This window comes from Macaca nemestrina, chromosome 2 (assembly GCF_043159975.1).
Source record: "Macaca nemestrina isolate mMacNem1 chromosome 2, mMacNem.hap1, whole genome shotgun sequence".
NCBI lineage: Eukaryota > Metazoa > Chordata > Mammalia > Primates > Cercopithecidae > Macaca > Macaca nemestrina.
Window position 1 is genome coordinate 120,349,169 of NC_092126.1, and position 19,169 is coordinate 120,368,337.

Below are 19,169 nucleotides of genomic sequence, written 5' to 3' on the forward strand. Positions count from 1 at the left end.
TACCTCGGCGTCCTTGGCCGGACCGCTGGCCGGGGGTAGCTCCAGGCTGCAGTTCGCCCGCTTGACCGTGAGGTAGAAGGGGTAATCCTTGGCCACCATGGCGGCTGCCGGGCCTGCCCTTTGGGATGTCACCGCTGACCCTAGGCGACTACAAAACTCCCAGGCGAAAGGGGGCCCCAGCTCCACGATGCCGGGCGGCGGCGGCGACACGGACACCGACAGCCGGCTTCCAGCCGGGCGGGACTCGACTGGGCTCCGGAGCCGAGTGGGCGGGGCTGTGCCAGCCACGCCTTGATGGGTGGAGATGGGCGGGCCGCCGGCTCGCACCGCCCCACGCCCACGTGCCGCCGCACGGACTCCTACTGGAGCTGCGAGGGGCGTGGGGCGGTCCCGAGGGTGGAGAGGGACCTCTCTCTCCCAGCGGGCCTTCGACTCCGAGCGCCCCCGCGGAGCGTGGGCCGCGATTGCGGGGCTGGCGGACCCCGTGATAGGTCCTTTCGGGTTCTTTGGCACTCTCCGGTGAGAGAGGCTGCGGGTAGAAAGGAGGCTGGGGCGAAACCGGGCGACGGGGAGAAAGGAGGCTCTAGTGACACCCGGCGGCAGGAAGGAGCCTGGGGGAAAAGCGAGCGTTGTAAAAGCCCACATTAGAAAGGGGTGGTGTTCTCTCTTGCCTCTTCCCAGGCCACTGCACGCTTTTTTTTGTTTTTGAGACGGAGTCTCGTACTCGCTCTGTCGCCCAGGCTTTTTTTTTTTTTTTTTAATGAATGTCACTGGAGTATAATCTACAAATGGCAAAATGAACCCATTTTAAGAGTACTGTTTGTTGAGTTCTGACAAATATAAACACCCGTATAACCACCTCCACAGTCGGTATACAAAACATTTCCACCCCCCCGGAAAGTTCCCTGGAGACCTTTCCCTTTGCACCCACTTTTAAATTTGACTAGGATGTTCAAAGGCTGTCTGACACTCAAGGGCAATCTGACAGGGTGTCCTTCAAGTATAAAGCTCTGCATGGATGACCCGGCACTACCACACCTTTCTGGATCCTTTTTTGAGAAACAATGACACTGGAAATACCCAAGAAGGCGATTGATTATAAGGTTGTTTGCACCAGCCCTGTCTGGGGCAGTAAAAAATAAAAAGTAGCTGGAAACAATGGTAATATATCCTTCAATACGGAGTGCTTAAATAAAGTTTACTCACTGTGTAATACTACTTAGCAGCAGTGAAAAAGGAGATGGGTCTATGGATGTGGCATGGAAAGATCTCCAATGTATTAGACTCAGTTTAAAAATAATTGCAGACTAAGCACAATACAATACCATTTATGTTAAAAAAAATACAAGTTTACCACAGAATATCATATATTTTCTATAGAGACATATTTGTGGGTAAATAGCATTGAACGCTGTCTAGAAGAATCCATAGCAAGCTTTTACCAGTTCCCCTATGGCTGAAGGGAGGCACCTGGGTTTAAAGAATTAAAGATAGTGAACAAAAGGGACTTAAGCTTATAGCTCATGTTGTAAAATTTTTTGTAAGAAAAATACAGCCGGGGCAGCAGTGAAACTCTGTGTCTACAAAAAAAAAAAAAAATACAAAAAATTAGCCAGGCATGGTGGTGCACACCTGTAATCCCAGCTACTCCAGAGGCTGAGGTGGGAGGATCACTTGAGCTGGGAGGCAGAAGTTGCAGTGTGCCAAGATCATACCACTGCACTCCAGCCTGGGTGACAGAGATGCTGAAAAAAAAAAAGAAAAAATAGAAAAGAAAAAGAAAAAAAGAAAGAGAAATAGAGAGAGGAAGGAAGGAAGGAGAAAAAATAAAAGAAAAGAAAAAAGAAAAGAGAAAAAAAAATTGGCTAGGTACAGTGGCTCACACCTATAATCCCAATGATTTGGAAGGCCAAGGCAGCAGTGTAGCTTGAGGCCAACAGTTCAAGACCATCCTAAGCAACATAGGAAGACCCTGCCTCTACAAAAAATTTAAAAATTAGCCGGGCATGGTAGTGCATGCCTGTAGTCTCAGCTAATCCCGAGGTTGAGGTGGGAGGACTGCCTGAGCCCAAGAGTTCAAGGCTGCAGTGAGCTATGATTGCACCACAGCACTCTAGCCTGGTGACAGAACGAGACCCCGTCTCAAGAGAAAAAAAGAAAAATATCTTCATTCATGGCACTACTTGGGAAATTATAGCTTTTTTAATATTAAAATTATATCTTTTTCTTTTCTTTCTTTTTTTTTTTTTTTGAGATAGGGTCTTTGTCGCTCAGGCTGGAGTGTAGTGGCATGATCTCAGCTCACTGCAACCTCCTCCTCCTGGGCTCAAGTGATCTTTCCACCTCAGCCTCCCAAGTAGCTGGGACTACAGGCCTGGACCAGTGTGCCCGGCTAAGTTTTGTATTTTTGTAGAGACAGGGTTTCACCATGTTGCCCAGGCTGGTCTGCAACTCCTGAGCTCAGGCAATCCACCTGCCTCGACCACCCAAAGTGCTGGGATTACAGGTGTGAGCCACCATGCCCAGCCCTAAAATGATCATCTCTCAAAAGTTATTTTGTAGACTGCACTGATGAATCTTTTTCCTCTTCATGTGGAAAGTCATGACTACATCAGGTGGTAATCTACTGAGACATTGTCTTTTGTTTTTACTTCCTGAGGATACAGGGGATAGTGGGAATGGTGATATCTAGTCCTTGTTTGCATGTTCTTTGCTTCTAGCTGAGGTCAGAACCCAGCAGTTCCTACTTCTCAGGCAGGACACCTGATAATACACAGCTCTTCATCCCAGGTATCAAATCCACACCCTGGCACTAAATCCACTTACTTTCCTACCCAGCTAGTGCAGACAGACTGCCTTTGGAGGCAGAAAGAATTGGGCCCAGTGTAGCCAGCCTGTTATTACCACACATGTAAATGAAGCTCCTGAATGAGTAGAGGTTCCAACTGAAATTGAAGAGAGCACCTGAGTTTTTTTCCCTCTATAGACAACCTGAAGCAATGGGAAGAAAACTGCCTAAGAAGAGGTATGGGGCAGGAAAGAGCACCTCAGAACCACTGATTTTTCCTATTTGTATTCCTGAACACAACTTTATCATTTTAGCCTGAGCTGTGCTGATGGGGAGCTCACACAAGTGCCCCAAAAGCTTAGCCAAGCTTGGTGGGGGTGTGAGAGTAACCTCATCTCCAAGTAGCCCCTGATTAACTATGCAGCCAAAGTCAGGGCCAGAGGCAGAGACATGCTTCACTCAGGGCTTGCCTGGTCACCAAGAACCTGTGCCCAAGTACCTGAGCCACTTCTTACTCCCCTTCCTCTTCCTGCTCTTCTGGCCCTCACAGTCCACTATCTCAACTAGAAGACGCTGGCCATCAAAGCCACTGGCTTTAACCCCCAAAAGAGCTTGCTGGACCTTGTTCTCCAGTTGGAAAATGTACTTACAGCACCTGGTGAAGAAAATAGTCACCCTGGTGAAGTCTGATAGCCCTGGGACTGGGTTGCTCATCACAGTATCCTTAGGGCCAAGCAGGGAGTCTGACATACCATAAGTCCAGTGTAACAGTAAACAAACCCTAAGAAATATGTTTATTTTATTTTATTGTTTTGAGACAGGGTCTCGCTTTGTTGCCCAGGCTGGAGTGCAGTGACACGATCTTGGCTCACTGCAGCCTCAACCTCCTGGGCTCAAGCAATCCTCCCACCTCAGCCCCTCAAGTAGCTGGGACTACAGGCACATGCTACCATGTCCAGCTAATTTTTGTATTTTTTGTAGAGATGGGGTTTCACCATGTTGCCCAGGCTGGTCTTGAATTCCTGAGCTCAAGTGATCCGCACACCTCGGCCTCCCAAAGTGCTAGGATTACAGGCATGAGCCACTGTGCCTGGCCTCCAAAGAAATGTTAAAGTGCAACTTAGGTTGAAGCCCAACTATTGCAGAGCAATGAACAGTCATACTGATTGATGAGAAGGCTGCTGTATCCATCTTCTCTTAAAACATTTCTTTGCTCTCCTTAAAAGATACTGGAGCCATAAAAATCAATAAATACACAGGGCTACACAACATATGTATGGCAAACATATCTCTTTTCCACTATACATGCTAGGCAAAGAGAGAGAGACAGAGGCAGAGAGATTGCTAATGGCCTGTAACAATTTAAATAGTGCTGCAAAAAAGCATAAGCTACAAAAGGAAAGACGGGAATCTGGAATTCCCTTGGGTCTGATTCTTCCAAGCTTCTTATAGCATGAATTTTTCACCACCCAGAATAGGATTCTGGTGTTTATAAACATATATTTTTGGTACAACAAAGCCTATGAACTCAAGCCAGCAATTTTGGGTGTATACAAGCCGTGTATATGGTCCTTGAGGCATTTAATGAATTTTCAGGAGTATTTTTGACCTCATGCAATTTCCACCTTGGTCCCTGACTTCAGCACCTTCCCCATATGTAATGCACTGCTCCACCATTGACAGATTTCGGTTTTGTGCAATCTGCCTGGGACTCTATCTGGGGGTGTCCGTGATCAAAGACTGTCAGAAAACAGGCAGCGCTGCAGGAGGGCTTCCAAGCATATCCCTAAGGTTAGTGTCACAGTTGAGGGAAGCTGGTCCAGCCCTGCAATGCTGCCAAGCTAAGTGGCCCCAGGAGCCCGGCGCTCCCCATTCTGCCTGTGTGTGTGTTTATGGGTTTAGGAACAACACTGCTCTAACAGGCAGCTTCACTCAAAGAAACGGCACAAAGTGTCTTTCAGAACTTGCCTTCGGCACAGCCCGTTATAATCCTATAAAATGCTTCACAGTTGGGCAGTGTTCCCTGCCGGCCAGAAGCCTGGAGACTGAAATAAAGAGGGCTGTTCTGCATTTGCAGGAACTGTGCCAAGCCCAGGGCCTGTGGTCTTGCCTGTGTTGAGCGGGGGTCATTTGGGCTGCTGGTGGAATGGTGGGCCTGAATACAGAAGCCCACCACTGGTTATTGGCCCCTTTTAGACTTGCAGACAACCAGGCAAGGCTTGGAGACCGTCAACTCCTTAAATCCCAGTCCCATGACTGGGAGCAGAGCAGGCTCAGCCTGAGGATAAAACCAGAAACTAACGTGGCTGTGACGACCTTCTCAGCCAACAGGACAATGCTTTGTCCTGTTAGCGTTATATTTTAACATGAGGAATAGCGAGTTCTATTTTATTTTATTTTATTTTATATTTTATTATATTTTATATTTTATTATTTTATTTTATTTTATTTTATATTTTTGAGATAGAGTCTTGCTCTGTCGCCCAGGCTGAAGTACAGTGGTGTGATCTTGCTCACTGCAACCTCCGCTTCCTGGGCTCAAGCAATTCTCCCGCCTCAGCCTCCTGAGTAGCTGGGATTACAGGTACACAACACCACACCCTGCTAATTTTTGTATTTTTAGTAGAGACGGGGTTTCACCATGTTGGCCAGGCTGGTCTCGAACTCCTGACCTCAAGTGATCTGCCTGCCTTGGCCTCCCAAAGTGTTGGGATTACAGGTGTGAGCCACCATGCCAGGCCTGAGTTCCTTTTTCTTTAAAGGCTTGTTCATCCATCCATTCATTCATTTATCAAATAATTAGTGAATGCTTATTACAGTCAGGTGTTCAATTAGATACATTTCTCCCCTCCTCTTCTCCACCAGTTCCTGAACTTCTATGCCAGGCAGGCGTTTAATACATAGTTGCTCAAAGAATATGGCCGATTTTAAAATGTGGTCTTTCAATTGTAATCTATGTGTTTACATTTGAAGGAGCTCAAGGAACAGTAGCTGATCCCCCAAAGCCTGGGCCTCCAATATGTGTATCTCCATCTGCTTTCCCTGGTATCTGAAGTCATCTCTTTCTACCTGCAAATGTGGCATGGATGGTGTAGGTATATGTTGGGCACATGAGTGTTGCAACGCCTTTTCCCTCCCCTTCCATTTGGGTGACATTCCCAGTTAATGCAAGCCCCCCTCTCCTCCTCTAATTTCAGTTTTGATGGGGAGGGAACCTGAAGAAGTTCTGGCAGTGAATTCTGACAGATCAGGACTGTGATTTACTGCTAGACAGGTAAAAATGGCATGAATGAAGCACTGATCATCTCTAAACTCATACCAGTATTACTATTCTCCCTTTGCCTGAGGAGCTGTCCACTGACTCCAGTCTAGATTTACAAAAATGTATCCCTGGGCCGGGCGCAGTGGCTCATGCCTGTAATCCCAGCACTTTGGGAGGCCAAGGAGGGCAGATCACCTGAGGTCAGGAGTTCAAGACCAGCCTGACCAACATGGTGAAACCCCGTCTCTACTAAAAATACAAAAACTATCCAGGCATGGTGGCAGGTGCCTGTAGTCCCAGATACTTGGGAGGCTGAGGCAGGAGAATCACTTGAACCTGGGAGGCAGAGGTTGCAGTGAGCCGAGATCGTGCCACTGCACTCTAGCCTGGGTGACAAAGTTAGACTCTGTCTCAAAAAAAAAAAAAAAAAAAAGTATCCCTGGATATTCTAAAGCTGGAAGTCTTAATTCTTGCATTTTCTTTAAGGTCTCATTTTCTGAAAAACTGGTTAAAGGAGAGAATCTCTCTCTTTCTCCCAACTGCGCTAATCCTGTGGATTATCAGCTATAAAGCAAAAAGTAGTAATAATAAATTAGCCAGTCACAGTGGCTCACGCCTGTAATCCCAGCACTTTGGGAGGCCGAGGCAGGAGGATTGCTTGACCACAGGAGTTTGAGACCAGCCTGAACAACATGAGACCCCCATCTCTACAAAAAAAAAAAAAAATCAAAAAATTAGCTGGATGTAGTAGCATATGCCTATGGTCCCAGCTACTTAGGAGGCTGAGGTGGGAGGATCCCTAGAGCTCAGGAGGTCGAGGTTGCAGTGAGCCATAATCATGCCAGTGTACTCCAGACTAGGCAACAGAGTGAGAATCTGTCTCAAAATAATTAATTAATTAAAATAAAAATAAAAAATTAGCTATGAAATTAGCAAAATTTTATTTTTCAAAAAAATAATACTGAAGTGTTTTGTCCTGAAACATCATAAACATTTGCTAGCCTCTGGTTCATAAGAGCAATGCTTCTCAACCAATGGTGATTTTACCTCCCAGCAGATATTTGGCAATGTCTGGATATATTTTTGATTGATGGTCAGTGGACAAGGCCAGGGTGCCATTGGCATCTAATAGGTAAAGGCTAGGGATGCTGTTAACACTTACAATACACAGAATAGCTTCCCATAACAAAGAAGTAGCAGGTCCAAAATGTCAATAGTGCCACTACTGAGAAATGCTGTGGTAAACAGAGAGTGGCACTGAAATATGGCATTAGAGCCAAGGGAATCTGTGGGTATTGACCTCAAGGTATTTTCACTTTAGTTTTTGATCATTGATTGGTATCAAATATCAGCTTAGGCTTGGTGGGGCAAAGAAGAAATGCTTGAGTGCCAAGAAACACCAGAATAGGGCAATGAATCAAGTCTTCCCTGATGCCCAGACCAGACCCTTGGCTGAATAACAAATTCCATAAAACACAAGACAGACAAAAGAATAAAGAGGAATATAGGAGTAAGAGAGTGAGGGGACAGAAAATTGTCTTAAACTGCTTCAGGTACACAAATATACTTTAAAACAGCAGTGAAAATTAAAGTTTCAATGAAGTATAACAAAGAAGAAAACAGGGAAGAGGGAATTTTTTTCAAGTCTTATTCTTTCCCAGGACAACCTTTGCCACTATATTTGTTTTAGGGGGCAGAAATGCAAACTCAGTGATTAAATAAAAACCCCAAGGGGTTTAATTTACTATTTTCTTGATATATGGTGTTTCTGGATGCACGGCTTGTATAAACAAAAACCTGTCTCACTCAAGATTTTGCAGTAAGAATCCTGACCTTCTCCAATTTGAACTTATACCTATCAGCAGGCTTGTTCTGCCCACAGAATTAATAAAACATTTTCTGTGTACTACTAGAGTATCTTTGAACTTTATGGAGAGTCTGCCTTTGTTTGAGAGTATTTCATATTTGGGGGTTAAGGATTCAATAAATATGTTATATTTAATTTTTAAAATTTTTTAACTTTTTTTTTTTCCTTTGTGACAGAGTCTCACTCTGTCGCCCAGGCTGGAGTGCAGTGGTCTCAATCTCGGTTCAATGCAACCTCCACTTCCCAGGTTCAAGCAATTCTCCTGCCTCAGACTCCCAAGAAGCTGGGATTACAGATGTGTACCACCATGCCTGGCTAATTTTTGTGTTTTTAGGAAAGACTGGGTTTCACCATGTGGGCCAGGCTGGTCTCGAACTCCTGGCCTCATGTGATCTACCTGCCTCGACCTCCCAAAGGGATTACAGATGTCAGCCACCATGCCTGGCCATATATTTATTTAGTTATTTATTCCCTTCAGGCTACAACTAAGGTATTCGTATTCATTTATGTGGGTTTCATATACTAACCATTATTCAGAGAAATTAGAACCTAAAATGTGCAAATTCTAGCTTTGGATATTAGAGGTGTTTTCTCTTCTATCAACTACAAACTCAGTAATCAAAGTACCATATTTCGTCAAACCTAAGACTGTAATATGTGCTATTATTTTATGTACTCTCTAGAAAGAAAAATAGGCTGGGTGTGGTGGCTTACCCCTGTAATCCCAGCACTTTGGGAAGCTGAGGCGGGCAGATCAGTTGAGCCCAGGAGTTGGAGACCAGCCTGGGCAACATGCTGAAACCCTGTCGCTACAAAAAATAGAAAAAGTAGATGGCATGGTGGCACACATCTGTACTCCCAGCTACTCGGGGGGCTTGAGCCCAGGAAGCAGAGGTTGCAGTGAGCTTAAGACTGTACCATTGCACTCCAGGCTGGGCGACAGAGAGAGACTCAGTCTCGAAAAGAAAAGAAAAGAAAAGACAAATATTGCCAATTAAATTATATGATCAATTGTAAGACCCTTGGCAATTCCAGAGAAGTTAACATGTGGAGGAAAATGTATAAAACAGCAAAATATGGCAGTATTCATATCATCTGGCCTGAATTTGAAAACCCATACATTTATAGAAAAATGACTTCTGAGGAGTCAGGGACACTTCCAGAGGCCACCTGCTATGAAATTGACTAAGAAGCTTATCAAATCCATATATATCCCTGAGCCCCACTTTGGGTCCAGTGAATTGGAACCTTTGGCAGCAGACCCAGAAATCTGTAAAACACCCTCAAAAAGCACTGTTTGAGTAACATACATTGTGTTATGAATCAGAATGATCAGCAAGCCCAATAATGAACCCCCCAGCCACAGGCTAGAAATGCTCTGACCACAAATCTTCAGTCCTGAGGTGCACAGGGGGTAATTAGCCCAATGGCTGTAGCATCAAAACCCAGAATGGGCATAGGGAGCCTCTTAACTTGTTCATCCAAACAAACATGCACTGAGGAACTACTGTGTGCCACACCATGCTATATACAGATGGGTACCTCAAGGATATGATGAAAAATCGACAAATCTATACTCCGAGTAAACTACCAAGTAAGCCACCCACTAGGAGATGTGTTCTGGCTCTTGGGACTTGATTTACAATCTGGTATCCAAGGTTCCAATTTAAAACATGTTTATCTTCATAGCCAGAGGGCATGACAGCATTTACGTTTTTTTAAAAATTAGCTGTAGAGCAGAGAATGGGCGGAGGGCACTTGGCTTGAGATGTTTACTTGAAAAAAGACCTGAGGCTGGGGCTGGGGCTGGGGCTAGGGCAGGTGGTGGGGGTGGGGGCATGGGCAGAAGACTTTAATTACAGAACAAGTTCAACTAGTAGAAACAGGTTCGGGTACTCCTGGCAAATATGTGTATCATCTGGTGGGAGTGGAAACTGGCTGGTGTATGCTAGAAGCAGCATATTAGCTGAAAGTGTTCTGTGTGCTGTGGGTATCAGACACGTTTCACAGAGGGGTTAGTGGGTGTGGGTTAACTGAATGCTTTGGTTAAGTGGGAGCTGAATTAAGACAGTTTCTGCTTTACTTGAATTTTTTTCCATCTCACAGCCAAAACCAAGCTCAGCAAACAGTTCTCGTGCCTACAATTCTGATTAAATCAAAAGCCTTGGCAATAGAGGACTGAACAGAAGCACTTAGTCACTAGTTCCCCAGATTTTATCATGGTACTATCATTTGATTCTTCAACTCTAGCATTAATAAGTACAACCACCTGATAGCTGTGCCTAGCTAATTCCTCTTACTCAAGGTTGTCTGTGACCCCCAGGCTAGGGTAATCCTTACTTTGTGCCCCCAAGGTGCCAAGTACCTCTTCTTCCCCAGTAGTCAGCCTGCTCATATTGACTGATTTTATGTCTGTCTCTGCTGCCCGGCTGCAAGCTACAAGGGAACAGGGACCATATCTATCTTGCTCATCACAGTAGCCCCAGCTCCTCCTATGATGCTGGCACATAGCAGACTCTTGGCTCATATTTGTTGAAATGAAAATTAAATTGAAATGGGGCTAATCAAAGAACATGTCATGAAGGAAGCAAACCCAGAGAAGATTTTTGCAAGGAGGAACACACCATATTTAAAACTTCTGAGATGGGACCAAAAAATAATATGCAGAATACTATAGTGGGCTGTTTGAAATTTTGAAAGGTAATTCAAATAGGCCCCTAATTTTAATGTTTAGGTTCTTGAAGAGTCCAAACCACTTTGAGAAACGGCTCCTACAGTGTTAGACTGTGGGGGCCTCTCAGATATGATAGAGCTTTCAGTTCCTTCCAGCTGTTTACACACTAATTCCTGAACAAGGTGGACTTGCCAGGAAGGCTGAAACTAGTGACAAACGGACGTCAAATAGACGCTGTGCAACATGCTCACCTGCCCTTTTCCTTCCCTTTAAAGGTTATTTCTTTCATTCCCTTCTCTAGGTTTTTGATTCCAGGTTAAACTCTACAAAAATGTTTTCTCCTTCTTTACTTGCCATGCTCACACCTAGTGTCATCTGTATCAAAACTTTGTTTTCTTGAGGTGGGCCCTAAGGGGCTGACTTTTAAGGGAGGGGGGAGATTTTGCCTGATGTTTCTGCAAGATTAAACATGGTGCTTATCTGAAGTTCCAGGCTGATGATAAATTATAGACTCAAGAACTTTTTATTCAAAGAAGCCAAAGGAAGAAGGAAACTTCTCTGCTAGCTGCTCCACCAAAGGGGGGTCATGTTCTCCCCTCCTAGAGTCTTACAAGAGATATTTTGAGAGATCATTCTGGTTTAGAGACAATACATGGTGAACAAAGCTCATCTGTCATTGAGTGGGAGGAAGGGAGGCAAGAAGGCAAGAGAGAATTAAAATTGTAAAGCCAACATCACGTGGATTCCTCCTTGAACTTTAATAACCCAGTGCTGCCTGCAGGCTCAGAACAACCAAATGCAATGGGTAGGTACAAGGATTGCTCTGGTGCCAGGAAAATGCAATAAGACATAACTTTTACAAGGTAGGCAATGAAAGAGTGCCCTGCAGGAACAAAACAGGCTTTTAACATCTCCAAAGTTGGCAGCCAGATGCCTGAAACGTTGGCTTAGTGCATTCAAAACACACAACAGATAGAACCACTTTCTTTAAGATGAAGTCATCTTCCAGGAGAAACAATAGCTGGGAAGGCTGGGTTTTTATGATTCATGGGAGGAGGAGAATTTGATCTGTATTTTCTTTGCCACAGCCTATCCCATTTTAATACATGTTAGAGGTTTTCCACATGTTAGGAAAATTTTCTAGAATGTTTTGAAAGGGAAAAAATTCTGCAGACTGCCTCAGTTACTGAAAGAGTTCTCTTTCTCCCCTGGTTGGGGAAGGATCCAATTCTGTCTCACTGTGTTATCGAAAAGATCTGAAACTACAACTCTTCATTTGGATTCTGCTGTTATGAAATGCAGTTTTGGGTATCTTGTTACACTTTACCCCCAGAAGTGTTAAAGGAAGTGCCTGTCATCAAAATTCAAAAATAAATATAAAAATGATGCTGGCAGAGTTCAAAAACTAAAAGGATCAGCATTTTGCTTCAGTTTCCTGTTCATAAAACTTTATAAAAACAACCCACCCATTTAAAAAAAAAACCCATAACAATAGTTCACTATTCTTTTCCTAAATGCTTGCCTCATGCCACTCTGAAATTAGGTGCCATCACATTTCCTGAGTTATGGGCCCCAAACACCACATCCTTTTCCTCCCTCCCACACCCCCACCCCACCTGGCATAATTCCTGAATTTAGATGCTTCTCCAGTTTATGAGCTCAGTAGAGAGATGCCAACATTCTCCCTCCTACCTGTCCTGAAGAGGCCAAGCATCTGTACCAGCTGGAAGCAGGAATAATTGAGGCTTCCTTCCCCCAAATTAATTCTCACTTCCTAGAGAAGCTTTTAATATGGAAGGTTAAATTACAAAGTAAAGAGCTAGTAAACTGAAAAAGAATAAGATATTTCCCTCCCAATCTGGCTTTACAGCAAACTTTTCTTTGTGGAATACTCAACACTCTGTCCTTCTTCCTGGAAGAACGTAGAATACAAGCTCTAGAACAAGCTTTTCCAACCCATGGCCCACAGGCTGCATGCGTCCCAGGATGGCTTTTAATGTGGCCCAACATACATTTGTAAACTTTCTTAAAACATTATGAGATTTTTTTTTTGCGAATTTTTTAAAGCTCATCAGCTATTGTTAGTGTTAGTGTACTTTATGTGTGGCCCAAGACAATTCTTCTTCTTCCAGAGATTGGACACCCCTGTTTTAGAATGAGAAGCATGGGTCCAAATACCAAGTTTTCACTTGCCAACTATATGACTTTGGACAATTTACTTAATGATGACAAACATCAGTTTAAGCATCTATAAAATGGGGATATGAGAGTTTCAAGGCTTTAATGAATTAAAGACACATGAATAATCCAATGAGATAATATGTATGTCAGATTTCTAGGCATATGGTTAGCACATAATCCATGCTATTATTAACCCTTCTGGTAAATAAATCATCCTTCTCCTTTTTTTTTTTTTTTTTAAATGAATTAAGGAAAAAAGATGGAATTTGGAGAACTTTTCCAACACTCCTTGCTTCCAAAGAGATTAATTCTTTGATTTAACCCTATAATTTCAAAAATGGATTTGACTGTCGCACATATATAAAAGAAGCAGTGGCCGGGTGTGGTGGCTCACGCCTGTAATCCCAGCACTTTGGGAGGCTGAGGTGGGTGGATCATGAGGTCAGGAGATCAAGACCATCTTGGCTAACACGGTGAAACCCCATCTCTACTAAAAAATACAAAAAACTAGCCAGGCGAGATGGCAGACGCCTGTAGTCCCAGCTACTCGGGAGGCTGAGGCAGGAGAATGGCGTGAACCCGGGAGGCGGAGCTTGCAGTGAGCCAAGATCGCGCCACCGCACTCCAGCCTGGGCGACAGAGCGAGACTCCGTCTCAAAAAAAAAAAAAGAAGCAGCACAGTGAAGAGTGAAGTGACCTAAATTAGAAGACATGGGCCAGGTGTAGTGGTTCACACCTGTAATCCCAACACTTTGGGAGGTCAAGGTGGGAGGGTCACTAGAGCCCAGAAGTTTGAGACTAGCCTGGGCCACAAAGTAAGACCCCATCTCTACTATAATAATAATAATAATAATAATAACAATTAGCCAGGCACAGTGGCATATGCCTATGGCACAAGCTACTCAGGAGGCTGAGGCAGGGTGATTGCTTGAACCTAAGAGTTTGAGGCTGCAGCAAGTTATGATCACGCCACTGCATTCCAGCTTGGGCAACGGAGTGAGACCCTATCTCTAAAAAAATTTAAAAAACAAAAAAAAAGAAGACATGGTATACAATCTGGCCCTGCCATTAAGTCTGTGGTCTTGGGCAAGTCAATTAATCTCTCTGAGACATAGATTCTTGAACCATATAACAAGGTGATTTAAACATAAATGTGTATGCTTCTGTGATTCTATTAAACAGCAAAGACTGAAGTGTATATGGAGTATTATCTTGATTTTATGCATTTAATTTCAAGAAAGCTTTCAAATAAAAATTCTTATCTTAGGTACTGATGAAAGCACCCTGTCTAAAATTAGCATGTTTGGTATAGGCAGCCCACATTTTGGGTTACTTCAGCATGGTAATATTTTATAAGGGCTCATCAGAAAATTAAGCTCAATGTACTCATTTGTCAAGAAATGCATATGCATATAGATTCTTTTAATATCAAATGGCAAAACAAACAAGAGGTTGAAACAGAGGAAAGATCAACTATGAGAAAAGAATTACTGAGGGAAAATGGAGATAGACTACAAATAGGACAGAACTGGCCTAAAATACACCACTGTCACTTAAAAATAGGTACTTGGTTACATAGTGCCTGTGTTATCTTTACAGCAGCATTTGGTTCCTACCCTGTCTTCTTCCTACAGGCCTCTTATGACTATGAGAGCTATCTGTTCCTTCAGTGGACCAAGTCTTGCTGCCTTGTGGATTCTGCCCAGTCATAGCTTCTCTTCTGCCCTTCGAGGGTGGGCTGCTTGCATCTAAGTAGTGGGGCCATAGCTAATTCTGTTCTGGATATAACACAGATGACTGGCTGGGCATGGTGGCTGATGTCTGTAATCCCAGTACTTTGGGAAGCTGAGGCAAGAGGATCACTTGAGGCCAGAAGCTCAAGACCAGGCTGACCAACATAGTGAGATCCTGTCTGTATACAAAATGTAAAAATTTAGGAGGGCATGATGGTGCATTCCTGTAGTCCTAACTCTTTTAGAAGCTGAGGCAAGAGGATGGCTTGAGCCCAGGAGTTGGAGGTTACAGTGAGCTATGACTGTACCACTAGACTCCAGCCTGAGTGACAGAGCAAGACTCCGTCCCTAAAAAACAAAACAAAAATACACACATAGATGGTTGCTGGCATGAGATGCTAAACCACGGGCTTCTCAAAGCTGAGGGTTCTGTGCAACCCTGGCCAAACTTCTTACCCAAAATATTTACATTAATGTTGTCCATTTATAAGAATTAGAACTAAAAACAAAGATACCTTGCAGCAACTTCTAAATAGTGCCCCATAAATAACAAATAGCACTAGAATTACTTAATAAATCATAATCTTCATCATTCTCTAGCATTTGTTTCCCCTACTAGACTATATGCTCCACAAGAATCATGAATCTCTTGTACAAGGCTACATCCCCATTGCCAAAAGATGCCGGGCAAGTGATGAGAGCTCAATAAATGATGCTGAGAGCTGATGAGGTGTTTGCTCTCTGCCAGGCACTGTTCTTTGACTTTAATGAAGTATCTCAAGTAATCCTTAGAACAATCCTATGAAATGAGTACTTCTATAGTAGGAGAAACTGAGGCACAGAGAGTTCAAGCAACTTGCCCAAAGTCACACAGCTAGTAAGTAGCAGAGCTGGGGTTCAAATACAAGCACTTTGCTTCTAGAACCTGAAGTTCCAATTCTCAAGTGGAACATTAATTCACAGGCTAGTCACAAACCAGGGAGTCCTGAGGCCAGAGCCTATGATGCAAGGGTCAAGGATTTGAGCCCATATGATGTGACTGAAAGAACACTGAATGAGAAGCAGCACTGACTTGGGTCCAGTCCCGTGACCTCTTTGCTCACCAGCTTCCCCTGTTGATCAACCAGGGGGTTGGATGTTCACTCAAGTCCCTGTCAGGTGTCAACCCCAAGTGCTAGAGTCACCCTAGACATAATCTCACATCTAGACAACTGCAGAACACAGTGTGCTCCTCTACCTTCCACGAGGGAGAACCACCAAAATACCTTCAACCATCAAGCAAGTTACTCAGTCTCTCAGAACCTCAGTTTCCTCATCTGCAATTAGGACTGAATAGCACCTACTTCAAAGGGTGGAGGTGAAGATTAGAGAGAAGCCTGGTTCAGGGGCTACCACATAGTAATAATTTCATAAACAGTAGCTAGGTTTATTATGGTCCCAAACAGAGCAAGGAGATAAGTCTCTTCAAAACCCAGGAACCAACCAACCAGTCGGAAAGACAGCTCTGAAACTCTTATTTTTAAACAATTTCTAACAGTAGACTACATGTGTGGCACATCTTCCAAGCAAAAAGTTCCATATCAGATTCTATTTCAACAAATGGAGTAATAAAGACAGGTTTGAGTTAACTCCAGATGGAACAGAAAGAACCATTATGACTTGGGAAGTTCACATCTGAGTGCTGAAAATTTAGAAAATAATGTTAGGTGCCATTTGCCTTATGCCAGACCTGTGACAAGTATGTGACATGTATTACCTTACTGAATCCTCACAACCTGCTGAAGAGGGTATTGCCCTGTTTTATAAATGAGGGCATGGAGGCTCAGAGAAGATAAGTAACTTGCTCAAGGTCACACAGCTACTAAATAGCCATGCCAGAACTTACTTAGTCTGCCAGAATGTTGATGGTCTTAACCACAAAGCTACACCCTTTCCCAAAGATAGCATGTCATTGGCCCCAGCGTGCCCCATACCCACAGGGCAATCATGTCCACACCATGGGCAAGTGGCTTTATAGGAAGGCTATGCATGGGGGATCAAGTGGCCTTGGGTTTTGGTCCCTGTTTACCCACAGACTGTGGCAGCTATGGACAAGTTATTTAACTTTCCTGGACCCTGTTTTGTTCAAACAGAATGCACTGGATTAAAGTTTTTCAATCCAAGTCTTGTAGAACACTAATCACTTACATTTTATACCCGGGAGGTTACGGATAAAAGAGGAGCCAAAGACATTATGAGCTAACCCTCTGTCCTGGGACTCTGGCTAGGGGAAGAAGTGGAACACATTTGTTACCAAACAGAACTGGGTGACCCTCAGTTTCCTTCTATCTTGAAAATTCTGAAACTCTACTGAAAATTCTGAAATTCTCCTGAAAATTCTGAATTTTATGCAATAGGAAAGGACAGAGAAGAAGAGAGGGACTTCAGGGTGGCAGGGTGGCCATCTCAAAGCTACATTTGCACAGCAACTACAGTGTACATACTTAGCTTGTAAGCTTATTTGAAGTGCTTCTGGAGTGAGGGGGCTGGTGGAGATAACGGGAAAGGAAGCTAAATTCCTCCTCTTGAAATGACTAGTATTGCACATAGCAAGCACTCAATAGATGCTGATAGAATTGAATTCAAAGGAAAAAAGACCTGGATCAAACTGATAGAAGTTGAGCTGCTGCTCAAGATGTATGAATATGTCAAAAATGCTAACAATGTCTTCTGTTCTCAGCCACCCACCCTGCCATAAGCCATTTTCAGTCTCAAGATCAATTCTTTTTCATGAGAATGAGCACACCTCTTTCAGCAGGATAACCACAGGTAAACCTCCCCCTGCACCCCCTGCTGCCATCCCACGCGCTTGGAATATGAACAAAGGCGAACTGTCTGGATGCTAAAGAATTCTGCTTGTTTTCAATTGTATCTTTGCCCAGGGTCGTGGCAAATATCGTTTCATGGGTTTCCAGCTTTGTTTTTGGAGCTCAAAGGATAAAGTGCTCCCACAAGAAAGAATAAAGAGAGAGGAAAGAAGGTAAGGAAAAAAACTATTTCATTCAAACAGCAGAAGTCCTTTCTTCCCAGGAAAGGTGACAGTATGCTACACCCTCTGTCTGAGCTGCCAAAGTCTCTATCTAGAGATACTGACAGCAACAATAACCTTAAAGAATTTTTTTGTACTTCTATTCTAAAAACAGGCCTTAAGAGAAGACTAAAGTCTTCTGATTCCCAGCTGATGTTTTTACCATAAAACTAGGCTGCCTCATGAACACATTCCTCAGGCCACAAAAAGGTTGGCTCATAATAGGCACTCAATAAATATTTGTTGAATGAATTAAAGAACAAAAGAAAGGAAAAGGCACAGAAGGTATGTATCAAGGGCTGTCAACATAAGAGGACCAATTGGTTGACATTTAAAAAGCCTTGTGTATCTTTGAACTCAGGTCCGGAATAGTCCCTCCCTCATCCTTCTCCATGTTTTAAAATACTACTCATTATTTATTCAAATCTCAAACCAAGTTTTTCTTCTGAGAAGCTTTCCTAGGTGAACCCAGCCCTGTGGAGCTAGTTTATTCTTTTGAGTTCTAACAATTCTTATTACTAACACTTAATTAACCATGTTCTACCAGTTGGCAGTTGTTTTTTTTTTTTTGTTTTGTTTTTGTTTTTTTTTAAGACAGAGTCTAGCTTTGTCTCCCAGCTGGAGTGCAGTGGTGCAATTGTGGCTCACTGCAGCTTTGACCTCCTGGGCTCAAGTGATCCTCCCATCTCAGCCTCCTGAGTAGCTGGGACTACAGATGCACCACCATGCCTAGCTAATTTTTATTTTTTTGTAGAAATGGGGGGGTCTCACTACATTGCCTAGGCTGGTCTTGAACTCCTGGGCTCAAACAATCCTCCTGCCTTAGCCTCCCAAAATGCTGGGATTATAGGCATGAGCCACTGCACCTGGTGCAACTTTTTTTTTCTTTTCTTTCTTGTTTTTTTTTTTTTTTTTTTTTTTTTTTTCAGTCAGGATCTCATTTTGTCATCCAGGCTGGAGGTCAGTGGCGCAGTTGTGGCTCACTACTACAGCCTTGACCTCCTGGTCTCAAGCATTCCTTCCACCTCATCTTCCCAAGTAGCTGGGACGACAGGCATGCACCACCATACCTGGCTAATTTTTTTAGTTTTTGTAGAGATGGGGTTTCACTATGTTGCCCAGTTTGGTCTCAAACTCCTGGGTTCAAGCGATCCTCTCCCCTTGACCTCCCAAAATGTTGGGATTACAGGGGTGAGTCACTGCACTCAGCCTAAGCTAATATCATCACTTATTCCTACATTCAGCTTCTATTGACCAACCAGTTTAATGGTCAATTGAATTTTTGTGCTGTTCTACTACTACCAGGGGAGGCCAGTAACAACTGGTATCTGGTCAGCTGTATAAGACTCTACCCAGGGAGGGACTGTGAGGATGTGTTGTGCCCTCAAAATAACTTCCTGCTAAAATTAAGGAAGATGCTTATCAAACCTCCAGATCTACTCACCACTTTACAGAAAATGGGGATGGAGGAAAACATAAAACACATCATGAGAAAGCATACCTGAATCCTGGCTAGAAAATATTCTGCCAGAAAAATGACCTGGTTTCCTCAGCAAGAGGGTAAAAAAGGGGGGGAAAAGCAAGGTTTTTCACGATA

The 19,169-nt window shown here is 43.5% G+C and overlaps 1 protein-coding gene and 1 long non-coding RNA gene across 8 annotated transcripts in view; one reads left to right on the forward strand and one right to left on the reverse strand.

Annotated features, from left to right (window-relative positions):
- Window positions 1–19,169, reverse strand: part of LOC105482527 (Rho guanine nucleotide exchange factor 3) — a 346,919-nt gene that overhangs the window by 82,649 nt on the left and 245,101 nt on the right. Inside the window, exon 1 of one of the 7 annotated variants that reach the window (XM_011742702.2) lies at window positions 4–253. The exons of 5 other annotated variants lie outside the window; for them this stretch is intronic. In XM_011742702.2, coding sequence (XP_011741004.1) covers window positions 4–99 — 96 coding nt within the window. In that variant the 5' untranslated portion in view covers window positions 100–253. Of the gene's footprint in view, window positions 1–3; window positions 256–19,169 lie in introns of those variants that run through there. One more of the 7 variants, XM_071091946.1, reaches the window with a different exon arrangement.
- On the forward strand, window positions 16,913–17,517 carry LOC139361980 (uncharacterized). The gene is made up of 3 exons (XR_011620104.1): window positions 16,913–16,995; window positions 17,225–17,313; window positions 17,427–17,517. It is a non-coding gene; the product is annotated as an uncharacterized lncRNA (long non-coding RNA).